Genomic DNA, 16,437 nt, shown 5'->3' with positions numbered 1-16,437 from the left:
AACACAACGAATACTTCAATTATATAATAATACAAAGATAAATTAATTATCAAAAGCATTGACTCCCACACACTGAAAAAAAGTAATACCAACTCTCAAAAATTAAAATCGATATTGCGAAAAATAGTTTGAAAAACCGCATAAATTCAAATCCGCATAAAAAAGCGCATATAAAAAGACCTTAGTGTATTACAAATATTAATTATATTTAATCAAGATTTATGTACTTACAATATACATTGTTGCGGCACTCGCATTGGAATTTTAGCAAGCCGACAAACTTCTATATATGCAACTGCAGCAGTACAGTATCCCTTGAGTGATGAATGTCCTGAATTACCTTTATTTGATTTATTACCTAATTCCATACAAATGGTTATAAAATGTTCTGGATCCACAAGATTTGCGCAATGTGTGAATGATGAAAATAATTGTTGGCATATTTCAAAAGGCCCCGTAAATTTAACTGTCGACGCCTTCTTCGCTCTTTTTTTATTACAGATATTTGAGTTCCAAGCATCAGTAAAAATATCATTCGATTTAGCAATGGAATTAGAAGGTGTTATGAAATCGTCAAACGGCTCGTTATTCATTGTGCCTAGGATACCAGCTGTTCTGCCAAAATATTTGCCACTAACTTCAAACCAACACATGTCAAATCGCATGTTGCACTCCAATTTGTATCCATCCACTGAATGTATTAATAGCATATTCGAGTCCCTTTGTACCAAGATATTGTCGAGCTTTGCAGGCAACCATGGATTTAATATGCCATCAATTATCAATGCCTTTAAAATATAAAATAACATTATATTCAACAAATAAAAAACAAATAAAATAACTAGTAAATATATAAATATACTGTGATTATGCTTTATATATGTATATATATATGTATAATAGAACGTATCAAAATGTATGGGCCGAAAACAAGATCAATTTAGTCCAAGCGATTTTGAACACTCACTAGGAGAGTATTTTAGGAAAGTAAACAATTATTTCGGCGCCCTGTAAAATATGTCTGTAAAGTTGGTGTACGGTATGACCCAAAAAGACAAAAAAAGCTGTTCTGAGGACCTTTTCAATAGTTCTAGAGTTCCTAAAAAGGAAACCAAAAGCTCTGCAAAATTATGCGATTTTTTTTCAAGAAAGTTGAATGTTTAAAAAAATTAAAATTAAAAGTGTTCTGAGTAGCTTTTCAATAGTTCTAGAGTTCTTGAGAAGGAAACAGGAAGTTCTGCAAAATTACGCCGAAAAAACATATTTTTCCAATAATTCGAAAAAGTTAAAATTAAAAAAATTAAATCGAATTAAATACTGTTCTGAGGAACTTGTCAAAGGTTGTCTTTGATCGACTTGCACACACGCGACATCCCCCACTTGCACACAGCGTCGACTCGTAGGTGTTTAGTTGTATTGCGATTAGCATCCCCCTAATAAAAGGGGCCTCCCCGTGGGGACACCTGGTAACGCCTTGGCGGCTAATTCGAGTGGCGACCCCTCCTAAATCCCTACACCTATGCTTCCCTTTCTGACCAAATTCCTTGCCAGTTCTTCCCTCCCTTCTCTTTTCAGGGCCGGATAAAGGTGTCATACGACCCGTGCCGAAGATCAGCCTGGCTGGGGCCCTTCATCAAGCCCAGTCGCGAAAGGAGTGCTCCGGATACCAGGCGACCTTCAGAGCCAACTAGCCTTACCCGCGTACAGCGGATCTCTGCCCGGGCGGACGTTCCCCTTCTCCGCGTCTCGTGGGACAAAATATGGAATCATCACATCATCACATCACATCACAAACTTCCTACTCCAGTACGGGAGTCCGGCGCTCCGAAACACTCACTCAGCGAACAGCTTCTGGCCGCCCACTGGGGGTGGACCCAGGAACATGGTGACCTGCGATAGGGCCAAGGACTTCATTCGAACTGACCCTGCGAAGGCTACCCACCAAGATCGACGTACCGCGTCACGAATCCTCCGCCGCCAGGCCATCTCACTGATTAGGGAGGATCAGGTCTCGGAGGAGGACTTCGTGAAGGTACAAGAAGACATAGAGTGGGCTAAGAAGATTATCCCGGACTTCGACCTTAACTTATACGGGAAGACTGATGCTGCAAAGCGTCAGAGATCCGTGGAGGAAGCCCCGGCACTGGCACCGAAAAGGGCCAAGACACAAGGTGCCTGGACTCGATCTTTTGCGGAGATAGCTAAAAACCGATAGGTTATTGGCGTTATGGATGAGAGCGACGAAGAAGGCAGGATCCCGAGAAACCAATGGAGGTGGGTCGAAGCCGCTTTGGCGAAAGTTGACTTGCAGGTCAAGAGGGAAAACCCTGGACCACCTCCGTCGTGTACGGACGCGGGCTGGTTCCAGGGGAACGTCAAATTGATAGCCTGTGACGACAGCAGATCGGCAGAGCTGTACAAAGCGGCGATTAGCAGAGTAGGGGAGGTGTTTCCGGGGGCCCGCCTAAAAGTTGTGGAGGCCAGGGACATCCCATCGCGTCCCAGAGCGAGAGCCTGGGTACCCGTTACGCCGTCCCAACCTGTAGATATCTTAGAAATGCTGCAGGAGTTTAATCCCACCATCCCTACACACAACTGGAGGGTTGTTAACCCAGAGCCAACTGAGCGAGCAACGATGCAGGTAGTCCTCCTAAATGACGAGAGTCTGGAAGCACTCGCAAAAAGCGACTACAGGGTGAGCTATGGCTTTTGGAAAACAACGCTAAAAGTTTACAAAACTGACACCGAAGCCCTAGTAAACCTTGCAGCCTGTATAGGGACGGACGAGCCACCCAGCGACCACGAGATGGAAGACGACGACCAAGCAACCGAAGAGCTGGGTGGGTACGCCTCATCCAGCTCCGAAGTAGGTGAAGCCTTACAGAGGCTTTATACAGAGCGTGAGCTTCTCAGCGATGGCGAAGCCAACATGGCGGTGGTAGAGAGGAGAGATTCGCGTGATGAAGGTACTCCAAATCAACACCCATCACAGTAAAGCAGCATCTGCTGCGCTCCTGCTTCAAGTGTCTTCAGGTGAAGTAGACATCGCTTTGGTCCAAGAGCCATGGATCACTGGTAATAGGATCTGTGGCTTGCGGACCCCGAAGTACAAGCTATTCAGTGTTCAGGGTAAGGGAAGACCCCGCACCTGTATTTTAGTCAAAACTAATATAAACTCTTTTACCCTACCACAATTCAGCACTGAATACATCACCACGGTAAGCCTAGAAATAGAGCGAAGAAAATGCAGGCTGGCCTCCCTTTCCCACTCACAGCACTAATGGAGCTGGTTAAAAATACAAACCCGATGGACACGATGCTACTGCTGGGAGGGGACGCAAATGGCCATCATAACCAATGGGGCAGCATCGACATAAACGAACGAGGTGAGTCACTTTATAACTAAGCACAAATCTGGCTATTTGCAACACGGGAAGTGACCCTACATTTATCACAACCAATCGAAGGGAAGTTCTTGACATCACCCTCGTTAGTGAATCTTACAGTAATCACATCTCTGCGTGGAGGCTCCTAAAAGAGCACTCTTTCTCAGACCCCAGGTTCATAGAATTTAGCATATTAGACTCGCCCCCTGTCTCTAAAGAGATACGAAATATCAGGAAAACTAATTGGGGGTATTACAGAAAACTTGTATATAAGAACCTACCTTCTGAACCATTTAATGCACCAGAAAGTAGGGAGGAACTTGATCACCTTGTTAGCTTTTTTGCTGAGAGTTGCGAGACAGCGCTTATCAAGGCATGTCCCAAGAGGAAAACCAGGGAGGCCTCTCTGGTGGTCCTCCGATCTAAATAAACTTCGAAAGAATTCAGGAAAGCTTTCAATGCTGCTAAGCGCGACGCCCTAGTGACATCTTGGGCATAATATATATCGACACTTAACTTATACAAGAAAGCCATCAGGAAAGCGAAACGCACCTCATGGAGTGATTTTTGTAGCGGGATAGAGACTACATCCGAAGCCTCTAGACTCCGTAAGGTACTCGCAAACTCACCTACAGCACCTAGCTATATCCAAAAAGATGATGGGTCCTGGACTGACTCAAGTTCAGAAACCGTTAAAGTACTCTTGAATAATCACTTCCCAGAAAGCAACGGTGGCACGTGATATGATCCAGAATCAGCAGAGGCTACACCACAGCTCATCAACGAAATCGTATGCGACCGGAAAATCTGCTGGGCCATACCTAACTTCAAGCCCTATAAGATGCCAGGANAAAGGAGCACTCTTTCTCAGACCACAGGTTCATAGAATTTGGCATATTAGGCTCAGGAAAACTAATTGGGGGTATTACAGAAAACTTGTATATAAGAACCTACCTTCTGAACCATTTAATGCACCAGAAAGTAGGGAGGAACTTGATCACCTTGTTAGCTTTTTTGCTGAGAGTTGCGAGACAGCGCTTATCAAGGCATGTCCCAAGAGGAAAACCAGGGAGGCCTCTCTGGTGGTCCTCCGATCTAAATAAACTTCGAAAGAATTCAGGAAAGCTTTCAATGCTGCTAAGCGCGACGCCCTAGTGACATCTTGGGCATAATATATATCGACACTTAACTTATACAAGAAAGCCATCAGGAAAGCGAAACGCACCTCATGGAGTGATTTTTGTAGCGGGATAGAGACTACATCCGAAGCCTCTAGACTCCGTAAGGTACTCGCAAACTCACCTACAGCACCTAGCTATATCCAAAAAGATGATGGGTCCTGGACTGACTCAAGTTCAGAAACCGTTAAAGTACTCTTGAATAATCACTTCCCAGAAAGCAACGGTGGCACGTGATATGATCCAGAATCAGCAGAGGCTACACCACAGCTCATCAACGAAATCGTATGCGACCGGAAAATCTGCTGGGCCATACCTAACTTCAAGCCCTATAAGATGCCAGGACCGGATGGAATATATCCGGCCCAGCTACAACACACCATGGAGCATACAAGGCCATGGCTAAAGACCATATTCACCAGCTGTCTAATACTCGGTTACATTTCCGGAGCCTGGACAGAAGTCAAGGTAGTGTTCGTACCGAAAGAAGGCAGAGCCTCTCATGCTAAACCTGGCGATTTTAGGCCTATCACCCTTTCATCCTTTCTACTTAAGACTCTGGAAAGACTCCTGGAGACTTATATAAGACAATCGATTAACTCAGCTCTGTTACCCAATGCACAACTTGCCTACAGCAAGGGCAGATCCACGGAGACTGCCCTCCACACGCTAGCTCAAAAATTGAGCAATGACTAGAAGCAAAGGAATTTGCATTAGTAGCATTTTTGAACATAGCAGGGGCATTCAACAAAGTCATCCCCTTTGCTATTACCTCGGCTCTGAACCAACTGCTCCTGCGCATGGAGGTGGATGGATATGGGGTAGTCGCATATGCCAATGATGTAGCGGTTATCGTACAGGGAAAATTTCCTCAAACTCTATGTGATCTTATAGAAGCTGCTCTTGGCTCACTCGTTACTTGGACCAAAAACACCGGTCTTGAGGTGAACCCAGCTAAAACAGAGCTAGTCCTCTTTAGAAGGCGATACAAAGTGCCGGCTCTTATACCACCCAAACTCGATGGCTCACGCCTGGAATTTAAACGCATTCCCAGGTATCTTGGAGTAGTTCTTGACAGCAAACTGCTCTGGAATGACAACACAATGGAACGCATCACGGAAGCTACCACGGCACTTTTCACATGTAAAAAGGCGATCGGTGTATCGTGGGGCTTCTCACCTAAGATAGTTCACTGGATCTACACTTCCATTGTTCGCCCGATTCTGCTTTACGGAGCCCTAGCATGGTGGCCTACCCTCGATAAGACAACAGCGCTCAGGCAACTTCAAAAGGTACAAATGAGTGAAGAGCTATCCATAAGTGGAGCTCTTTGTTCCTCCCCGACCGAAGCTCTTAACGCGGTCCTACATCTGCCCCCGCTTGATCTGGTAGCTCGGGAAATAGCCACTATAGCAGCCTTAAGACTTAGAGAGGCAGGCTTCTGGACTTATAGTCCATCAGGCCATTCGACAATCCTAGGGACAAGGGCACCCATACCGATACCTGCAGGGACTGACTACTGCATACCATCAAACACCTTCACCAAAAACTATATAATATAATACCATACCAACTCGAAAGGACTGGGACACCAGGCCTCACCATATACGCAACGCTATAAATATGTTCACTGATGGCTCCAAACTCGACGGAAAGGTCGGGGGAGGAGTCTTCTCCCCGGAGCTGGAACTGGAAATATTTTTTCGCCTTCCAGACCATTGCAGTGTATACCAGGCGGAGGTGCTGGCTATTCAGGAGGCCACTCGGTATCTAGCAAGAATACCCAAGGGGGAAAGACAGGTCTTTATCTTCTCTGACAGTCAAGCAGCCCTGAAAGCTCTAGACTCATGCGTAGACAACACAAAGTCTCTCACTGAATGCCGCAGATCTCTAAACGAGATGGCCCAGCATTATAGAATACAACTCATATGGGTGCCTGGACACCGAGATATTGAGGGCAACTGCAAAGCTGACGAACTGGCGAGGAATGGTACGACCACCCCCATCCTTCCGGGGAAGCACATGGTAGGTATACCAATGGCCACTTTCAAGCTACATGCCAGGAATAGCACCGTACAAGCAGCAAACGAACTCTGGAGAAACCTCTCCTCCTGTATAACGGCTAGGCTTACATGGCCTGCCTACAATAAAAAGCGCACAACTACACTCTTAGAACGCACCGAGGTATCTATTCTTACAAGAATACTTACATGTCACTGTCTAATCGGCACACCTGCTTCGAGATTGGGAGTGAGCGCGCCCGATTACTGTCGCAGCTGCAGATGCGAAGAAGAGGAAGAGAGTGTATAGCACCTTATATGCGAGTGCCCTGCACCCAGCAGAAGACGTTCGGAAGGCCCTCTCTACAAGGCCTTGCAGAGGTATCACGTTCGTCACGTTAACGAATTAGTTTGATCCCAAGTAAGTGCCGCAACATCATAGCGGAACAAAGATTGCGAATGGTATCACAATGGGCCTTTAGTTGGCCTAAGTGTAAGGGGGATTCACTCTCCCTAGCCATCTCAACCTAACCTAACCTAACTTTTCAAACGTTCTAGAGTTCCTGAGAAGGAAAAAGAAAACTGTAGAACTTTTGAAAAGATACTCAGAACAGTTTTAGTTTTAATTTTTTTCAAAAATTTAACTTTTTCGACGTTTTTGAAAAAATTGTTTTATCGCAGTAATTTTGCAGAACTTTCTTTTTTATTTTCAAGAGCTCTAGAACTTTTGAAAAGATACTCAGAACAGTTTTAAATTTTTTGTTTTTCAAAAATTTGACCTTTTCGAATTTTTCGGAAAAATGTTTTCATCGACGTGATTTTACAGAACTCTCTAGAACTATTTAACAGCATGGATTTAATATGCCATCAATTATCGATGTCTTTAAAATACAAAATAACATTAGTAAATATATAAATATATCTACTGTGATTATACAGGGTGTCCCAGAAGTAACCTGCCAAACTTGAGGAGACGGCAGGTGGGGTGGTGAGCTCCCTGATAAGCAAAAATTTTTCAAGTAAAAGTGTCACCGTTTTTGAAATATTTAAATTTTTTTGAATTAAAGAAACATCGTGCCTTTTCATGTATTTTCTTTAACTGCATCTACAAACAAGGCTATACTTCGTAAATTTTTTATGTAAAATACCTCCAAATAGTTGCTTCTCTATGCTGAAATGCAATGTAGATAAAATATATTAAGGAACCATCATAAAATTATAACTATTTTGGGATTTTTAACTTTTTGATATTTTCTTCCCCAACTTTGACTATCTCTGGTGAAAAAAAATGTACCGAGCTATAACTTTACATTACATAAAAAAATTGCTCATTTAATAAAGATTTCAGAAAGGTGCCACTCTTACTGTTTCGAATAGAAAAAAAAGTTATAGCCGCTTTTGTGGGCAAAGGACTGAGACACGCTAGAATGTATTTAATAGATTTAAATTTAAGTTGCTCTTGTTACCGACCAATGACATGCTAAATAGTACAAAGGTACATTATTACCTGCTCCTGACATTATTTTATGTTACTTACCGGAATTAGTGAAAGTGGATTTTGTGAAATTGGACCCTTCGAACATTGTGTTATTAATATTATGACAGAGAACACGGAGTATACGACGCATGAATATGCTGATATTCACCTAATTTACGGTGAAGCTTGCTGTAATGCCAGAGCTGCTCAAAGACTATGCAGAGCGATACCCCAAGTGATTTTTACACCTTTCTTGTTTGCTTACTTGTTAACTATCATTTTTCACTTTCCTTAGGTCGCATACCTGGAAGGCGTGGCGGCGAAACAATACGTCCTGCAACGGTAGATGTTGAAGTTGTGTTAGAGGAAGTGGAATTAGGTCCATCGACTTCAGTGAGAATGATGGAAGGACGGACGGGAATACCAAAAACTACAGTTCACAAAGCTTTAAAAGACCATCGATTTCATATCTACCACATTCAACGTGTTCAGGCTCTACAAGAAAGAGATTACCTCTCGAGGGTTAGATTTTACCGTGAAATGTTGCGAATGCATGAATCAGACCCCAACTTTTTTAATAAAATAATTTGGAGCGATGAATNATTTGGAGCAATGAATTATCATGCAAACGTTATGGTTATTTTAATTTACATAACCTTCACATAGACAATCCTCACGATTTATTTGTCAGATATTGGGACCTGTGGAACTGCCGCCAACGCTCAACTGTCACAGTTATTTAGAGTTCCTTCAGGAACGGCTTCCAACTCTTTTAGAAGATGTACCCTTAAACCTGCGGCGAAGACTATGGCTGCAAAATGACGGGTGCCCTGCTCACTACGGGCGTGAAGTAAGAGCTCATTTAGACGAAACTCATCCTTGCCGATGGACTGGACGATACGGGCCAATCACGTGGCCCGCTCGATCGCCAGACCTGAATCCATTAGATTTTTTCTGCTGGGGCTATCTTAAGGACAACTCAAAAACAATTCAAAACGAAGAGCATTTGCGGGAACAAATACTGAGTTTAAGATCTCTAAAAGGTGCCGAGCTTGTATTAGAGTAGAAGGTCGCCTTTCTNAACTTTCCTTCAAACAACTCATGTATATTTTATTTCACGTGAACCCATCCTTCACAAAAAATATTGATAGACTTGTTATAGACTCTAGTCCGAATTCAGGTAAGTAACATAAAATAATGTCAGGAGCAGGTAATAATGTACCTTTGTACTATTTAGCATGTCATTGGTCGATGGACAAGAGCAACTTAAATTTAAATCTATTAAATACATTCTAGCGTGTCTCAGTCCTTTACCCATAAAAGCGGCTATAACTTTTTTTATTCTATTCGAAATAGTAAGAGTGGCACATTTCTGAAATATTTATTAATGTGATGATATTTTTTTATGTGATGTAAAGTTATAGCTCAGTACATTTTTGTTCACCAGAGATTGTCAAAGTTGGGGAAGAAAATATCAAAAATTTTAAAATCCCAAAATAGTCATAATTTTATGATGGTTCCTTAATATATCTTAACCACATTGCATTTGAATATGGAGAACCAAATATCTGGAAGTATTTTACATAAAAAATTTACTAAGTATAGCCTTGTTTGTAGATGCAGTTAAAGAAAATACATGAAAAGGCACGATTTTTCTTTAATTAAAAAAATTTAAATATTTCAAAAACGGTGACACTTTTACTTGAAAAATTTTTGCTTATCAGGGAGTTTACCACCCCACCTGCCTTCTCAAGTTTGGCAGGTTACTTCTGGGACACCATGTATATATACACACATATGTGTGTATAATAAGACGTATCAAAATGTATGGGCCGAAAACAAGCTCAATTTTCCAAGGGATTTTGAACACTCACTAGGACAGTATTTCAGGAAAGTAAACAAATTTTCGGCACTCTGTAAAAAGACAAAAACAAGCTGTTCTGAGTAGCTTTTCAATAACTCTGGAGATCTTAAAAGGGAAAAAAAAGTTCTGTATGTTTTGACAAAATAATTGCTTTAAAAATTGTGTATGCCAGATACGACATGTGGCAAAAAGGCAAATAAAAAAATGTTCTGAGCAGCTTTTCAATAGTTCTAGGGTTCCTAAAAAGGAAAAAAAGTTTTGCAAAATTACGCTTACATTTTTTTTTCCAAAAAGTTGAATGTTTGAAATAAATAAAAATTTAAAGTGTTCTGAGTAGCTTTGCAATAGTTTTCGAGTTCCTGAGAAGGAAACAGAAAGTTCTGCATTATTAGCCGAAAAAAACATTAATTTCGAAAAAGTCAAATAAGTTAATTTTTGAAAAAAATAAAAATTAAAACTGTTCTGAGCTGCAGAACTTTCTTCTCGGAAACTCTAGAACTATTGAAAAGCATGGATTTGATATGCCATCAATTATCAATGTCTTTAAAATATAATTTAACAATAGTAAATACATAAATATACTGTGATATTGCTTTATATATATATACAGACATATGTATATATAATAGAACGAGCCAAAATGTGTGGACCGAAAACAAGATCAAATTTCCAAGTAAACAATTTTTTCGGCGCCCTGTAAAATATGTCTGTGTAGTTGGCGTACGGTATGGCGCAAAAAGACACAACAACAGCTGTTCAGAGTAGCTTTTCAATAGTTCTAGAGTTATTGAGGAAAAAAAGTTCTGGATATTTTGACAAAAAAAAAAATTGCTTTAAAGCTGTGTATGCCAGATTCACGGGGCATACGACATGTGGCTAAAAGGCAAATAAAGAATTGTCCTGAGCAGCTTTTCTATAGTTCTAGAGTTTCAGAAAAAGAAACAAAATGGTCTGCAAAATTACGCGTAAAAAAAATTCCAAAATAGTTGAACGTTTGAAAAATATATAAATTAAAAGTATTCTGAGTAGCTTTTCAATAGGTCTAGAGTTCCTGAGAAGGAAGTTCAGCAAAATTACGCCGAAAAAACATTTTTTTTTTGAAAATATTAAATTCCTGAAAAATAAATAAAAATTAAAACTGTTCTGAGCAGCTTTTCAATAGTTCTGCAGTTCCTGAGAAGAAAAAAGAAAGTACTGCATAATCACGCCGATAAAACAATTTTTTCGAAACAGTCAAAAAAGTAATTTTTTTGAAGAAAATAAAATTTAAAACTGTTCTGAGTAGCTTTTGAAAAGTTCTAGAGTTCTTGCTAAGGAAAAAGAAAGTTTTGCAAAATTACGCCGAAAAAAACATTTTCCAAAAAGTCAAAGAAGTTAAAATTAAAAAATAAAACAAAATTTAGTACTGTTCTGAGTAACTTTCCACAAGTTCTAGAGTTTCTGAGAAGGAAAAAGAAAGTTCTGCAAAATTCCGCCAAAAACACAACTTTTGAGACAATTTTTTTTTTTCAAAATATCCAGAACTTTTTTTCTCCTTTTCAAGAACTCTTGAACTATGAACAACTTTTTTTTTGTTTTACGCCATACCGTATGCCAACTTATCAGACATCTGTAAAATAGCTAAATCGTTTTTTTATATAACATTTTTATTTGATGTCCGATTTCCATAAGCGATACATCGTTGCAAAGGGTGCCTTCACGTGCCGAAAGTGCCCTGAAGTTTGAAAAAATTACATTTTTAAAGAAATTACAATATTTTTCTTTTTTTGCTTACGACTGATTCTATCTAAAGCTAAAGGATGGACAAACCAAAACTGCGACACTTTGGGAAGCTTATAACTTACCCAAAAAGATTTCAATATTTTGAAATTAAAATACCATAAGTTGACCATGAGCTAAGTTGGACGTGGAAGAAATTTAATTTGAATTTGATTCCTAGTTGAGTTAAAAATGGCAACCGAGTTAGAAACGAGACAACCCATTTTGCACGTGTTTATAAATGATCTGACCTTAAGTACACGTAAAATTGCTAAAAATTAAAGATTGCACTATTCGACAGATTGCAGGGCTTTAATCGGTACAAATAAGGCCTGGCAGTTACGAGAAAGCCAGGGGGCGGGTGTTTGCATGGCCAAAGTGATAAAAACAGTACTCGGAAGGTCCTCAGTGCGTTTTCGCGAGATCCGAAGGTTTTGTCGCGTTATGTTACAAAATCCGTACGGAGATCGCAGTTTTTCGTACAAAAGGTAAAGCGGAAAGCTTCATTGAGATGTTCTACAGCTCAAACAGCGCCAGACCGAGGCGCAAAGAAGAATGTTCAGCGAAATCCCGCAGTCGGAAGTTGTATGAATTCTAAATTAAAAAATGCAACTTCATCGTTATGGACTACGAAACCTACTGCTTTAAAAATTCAAAATATATTGCAGGTCAAGATTTTTATACTGCTGCAAGTCGTCAAGATGCCCCTGAAAGTTGTAAGCTGAAGTCCAAATTTCCAAAAAACCAGATGGTTTGGAAAGCTCTCTTTTTCCATCCGGGACAATGAATGATCGAGTTTATCGGGATGAGTGCCTCAAAAGGCGTCTTCTGTCATTTATTAACAGATAAGGTAGTAGGTCACTGTTCCAACCACTTACAGATAAATTTTCCTACACCATTCTGCCAGCAGCGACATCGAATGCCGTCACAAAGCGACAAATCTTATCCTCTGTCGTAAAACTTTTGGGCCCGGCAGGATGGCTGTCGCCAGTGATGATTCAAGCAAAGATTCTGCTTCAAGAACTTTGGCTGGATGGCGTTGATCGGGACGAATGTGCCAAACCCATAGCCTTAGCAAAATGGCAACAGTTCGCAGAAAGTCTGCCAGCCATCTGCTACATCGAAATCCCTCGATGGGTTAATTTTACTCTGGGGCAAGATACCCAAATCCACGGGTTTTGCGATGCCTCGGGAAAAGCAAATTGCGCTGCGATTTACATCCACGTAGATGCTATCAACCAAGGATATACCACTCTCTTGGCTGCGAAAAGCAAAGTCGCACCATTGAAGACGGTAAGCTTGCCAGGCCTGGAGCTNTAAAACTTTTGGGCCCGGCAGGATGGCTGTCGCCAGTGATGATTCAAGCAAAGATTCTGCTTCAAGAACTTTGGCTGGATGGCGTTGATCGGGACGAATGTGCCAAACCCATAGCCTTAGCAAAATGGCAACAGTTCGCAGAAAGTCTGCCAGCCATCTGCTACATCGAAATCCCTCGATGGGTTAATTTTACTCTGGGGCAAGATACCCAAATCCACGGGTTTTGCGATGCCTCGGGAAAAGCAAATTGCGCTGCGATTTACATCCACGTAGATGCTATCAACCAAGGATATACCACTCTCTTGGCTGCGAAAAGCAAAGTCGCACCATTGAAGACGGTAAGCTTGCCAGGCCTGGAGCTGTGTGGTGCAGTCTTACTCGCAAAACTGGTCGCAACTGTTCGAAAACAGCTCAAATTAGAATCGTGCAACACATTCTTATGGTCAGATTCAGAGATTGTGCTAGCTTGGCTTGAAAAGCCACCATGTACATGGAAGACATATATATCCAATCGTACCTCCCAAATCTGGGAATATCTTCTAACCGGTACATGGCGCCATGTTGCCAGCCAAGACAATCCAGCCGACCTCGGCACCCGTGGTTGCAAACCGCAGGACCTGGCAAATTCCCACTCTGGTGGCACGGACTAAAATGGCTCTCTTGCCACATGGATGCATGGCCAAGGTCAAATTCATGCAGTCCATCTCCACCAGAAAAGCGCAAGGTGGAGGCATATCACGCGCTCGAAGAAGAGGTCGATTTTCTTGATCGCTTTTCTTCCTTCTCTCGAGCACTCTGCGTTACTGCATACATGTTCCGCTTCGTGAGCAATGCCCGCAACAAATCAAAGGGGTTAGCTACAATCACCAATCTACGTCTGACACATAACGAATTCCAACATGCAAAAATGCGTATTATCAACGCAGCGCAATCTCGCCATTTTCCGAGCGAAAAAAGCGCTTGGCATGATAAAAAGCCAATTAACAAAAAAGGTCCGCTTCTTCTTCTCAATCCTTCCTTGGACAAAGACGGACTTCTCCGGGTTAATGGCCGATTAGCACATTCCACGTTGAGCTACAATGAAAGGCACCCAATAATTCTCCCTACAGAATCGAGGTTCTGCCAGCTATATTTGGAGTTTTTACACTCGTTGCTTCTTCACGTAGAAACGCGATTAATGCTGCAAATGGTAAGGCAATGAAAATGAATTAAAAAATGCATTTTTCAATGCAAAGTGTGCACGCTTTACAAGCAACAAACACGCACCCAAATAATGGCCGCTCTACCCCCTGAGCGCTGCAGTTTCTCACTCCCATTTTCTACAACTGGAGTAGATTTTGCTGGGCCATTCCAAATTAAAGCATCGGTGCTAAGATCTACCACCCTTATCAAGGAATACCTTGCAGCTTTTGTCTGTTTTTCCACAAAGGCAGTACATATCGAGCTATGCTCGGATCTTACAACCGAGGCTTTTTGAGCAGCATTCGCCCGCTTTGTTAGCAGACAAGGCTTCCCCTCAAAAATGATGAGCGACAATGGAAGAACGTTCATTAACGCCCAGCGTGCTACAGAACGCGACTTCGTTAAATTCCTTAACGAATACTCCGCAGACATTGTCAAAAAATATGACCCACAAGGCATCAACTGGCAATATATACCACCCAGCGCCCCCCACATGGGCGGCTTGTGGGAATCTTTTTATTTTTTTATTTATTTATTTATTTATTTAATCAAATGGAATAGAATCCTTACTGACTATAAAACAAGAGAGCTTATACACTACCTAAAATAATTAAGTAGGACAAAACGAACTGTTCCAAATGAGAGAGACTATTTAACATAGTTAGTTTTTGGAAATCCCAGGTAGAATAAAGAAACACGACGCAGATTATGAGACGGAACGTTTAATGCTAACTTATCCAAAAGATTAGGACAATCGACTATGCCCTCCAATATTTTGGCCACAAAAGAGGCTGCGAGGAAATAACGCCTAGTATTTGACGAGCTTAAATTAAGAAATTGGCAACGAGAAGTATACGGAGGTATAGGCACAGAAAATTTTAGAGAACGCAAGGCAAATTTAATAAAAACTTTTTTAATCTTCTCAATCCGGTTTATATAGACGGCCTGATAGAGACGCCAAATGAAAGACGCATACTTTAGCCTAGATCTCACTAACGTGACATAAAGAAGCTTCAGAGTATAGGGAACCTTAAACAACTGACCATTACGACGTACGAATGCTAGCATTGCATAAGCTTTGGAAATTACGTAATTAATATGGGTTGCGAAGGTTAATTTTGAGTCGAAGTAAACCCCTAGGTCTGTAACCTCTGCGACATAATTAACATCGTGGCCCCCAATATTGTAATTGGTTTGAATGGTAAGAAGCTTTCTGGTGAAAGTGGAATAGGAACATTTACTAACATTTAAAGATAAGGAATTAAGAGAGCACCAAGAATGCAGGTTATTAAGCTCAGCTTGCAGCAAAAAAGAGTCTTGTGAGGTTCTGATCACAGAGTAAACCTTTAGATCGTCAGGATATAATAAATACTTAGAAGACTGGAAGCATGATCCAATATCATTTATGAATAAGACTAATAAAAGAGGGCCAAAGATTCTGCCTTGGGGAACACCCGACGTAGCTACAAAAGGAGTGGAGAGTACGTTATCAAAAGCAACTGTACAACGCCTATCGGACAGATAGGAATTAATCCATTCCAGAAAAGTTGAGTGAAAACCCAATCGCGATAACTTNCTTATTAATTAAGACTTTATGCGAAACTCTGTCGAACGCCTTCGAAAAGTCTGTGTACACAACGTCCACTTGTAGACCTGACTGCATCGCAGCTACACAGTCCTCCATGAATGTAGCAAGGTTGGAGACAGTCGACCTCCCACTAACAAACCCGTGCTGGTAAGGGCAAATTAAACTTTTCACGGCGAAATTGAGATTCTGTTTGACAAACTGATTCTGATTCCAAAACTTTTGGGACAGTGCCCAGTTTGGAAATAGGCCTATAACTCGGAACGTCGTTCTTGTTCCCACTTTTGTAAAGTGGTGTGATGAAAGCATTTTTCCAGTCGTCAATGAAGTAACCAGACGAAAGAGATTTATTTAACAATATTGTTAATGACTGAACAAGCGATGGGCAACGTTGGAGAATAGCACCTGGGAGGCCATCAGAATCTAATTTAAAAGAGTGCTTTATGCGCCTAAGTTAAGGGCAGAATCTGAAAGAGGGTAGCGTTCAAAAGCCACATTAGAATCGGAGACATAATTGGAGGAGAAAAATTCTGCGAAGAGATTGGCTACCTCAGCAGGTGTGTTAGCCTCCTTGTCATTCAAAAATACTGAGGACGGTACACTCGACCTAGCGTTCTTAGATTTTACAAACCTCCAAAAAGCTTTAGGGTTGTTTTTAATGTCTGCTTCACTTTTGCTAATAAACTTATT

The 16,437-nt window shown here is 41.2% G+C and overlaps 1 protein-coding gene across 1 annotated transcript in view; it reads right to left on the bottom strand.

Annotated features, from left to right (window-relative positions):
* Nucleotides 1-227: 227 nt before the first annotated feature.
* The window catches only part of LOC108359123 (uncharacterized), a gene marked incomplete at its 5' end in the record, with an annotated part of 229,837 nt that continues 213,627 nt past the window's right edge, over nucleotides 228-16,437 (bottom strand). Inside the window, one exon of the mRNA XM_017610801.1 lies at nucleotides 228-788. Coding sequence (XP_017466290.1) covers nucleotides 228-788 — 561 coding nt within the window. The remainder of the gene's footprint in view (nucleotides 789-16,437) is intronic.

The sequence above is a fragment of the Rhagoletis zephyria genome, unplaced genomic scaffold (assembly GCF_001687245.7).
Source record: "Rhagoletis zephyria isolate East Lansing unplaced genomic scaffold, Rhagoletis_zephyria_1.1 Rzeph_scaffold_00342, whole genome shotgun sequence".
Lineage (NCBI taxonomy): Eukaryota > Metazoa > Arthropoda > Insecta > Diptera > Tephritidae > Rhagoletis > Rhagoletis zephyria.
The sequence above is the reverse complement of the archived record's forward strand: the minus strand, read 5'-3'. Positions and strand labels throughout refer to the sequence as shown.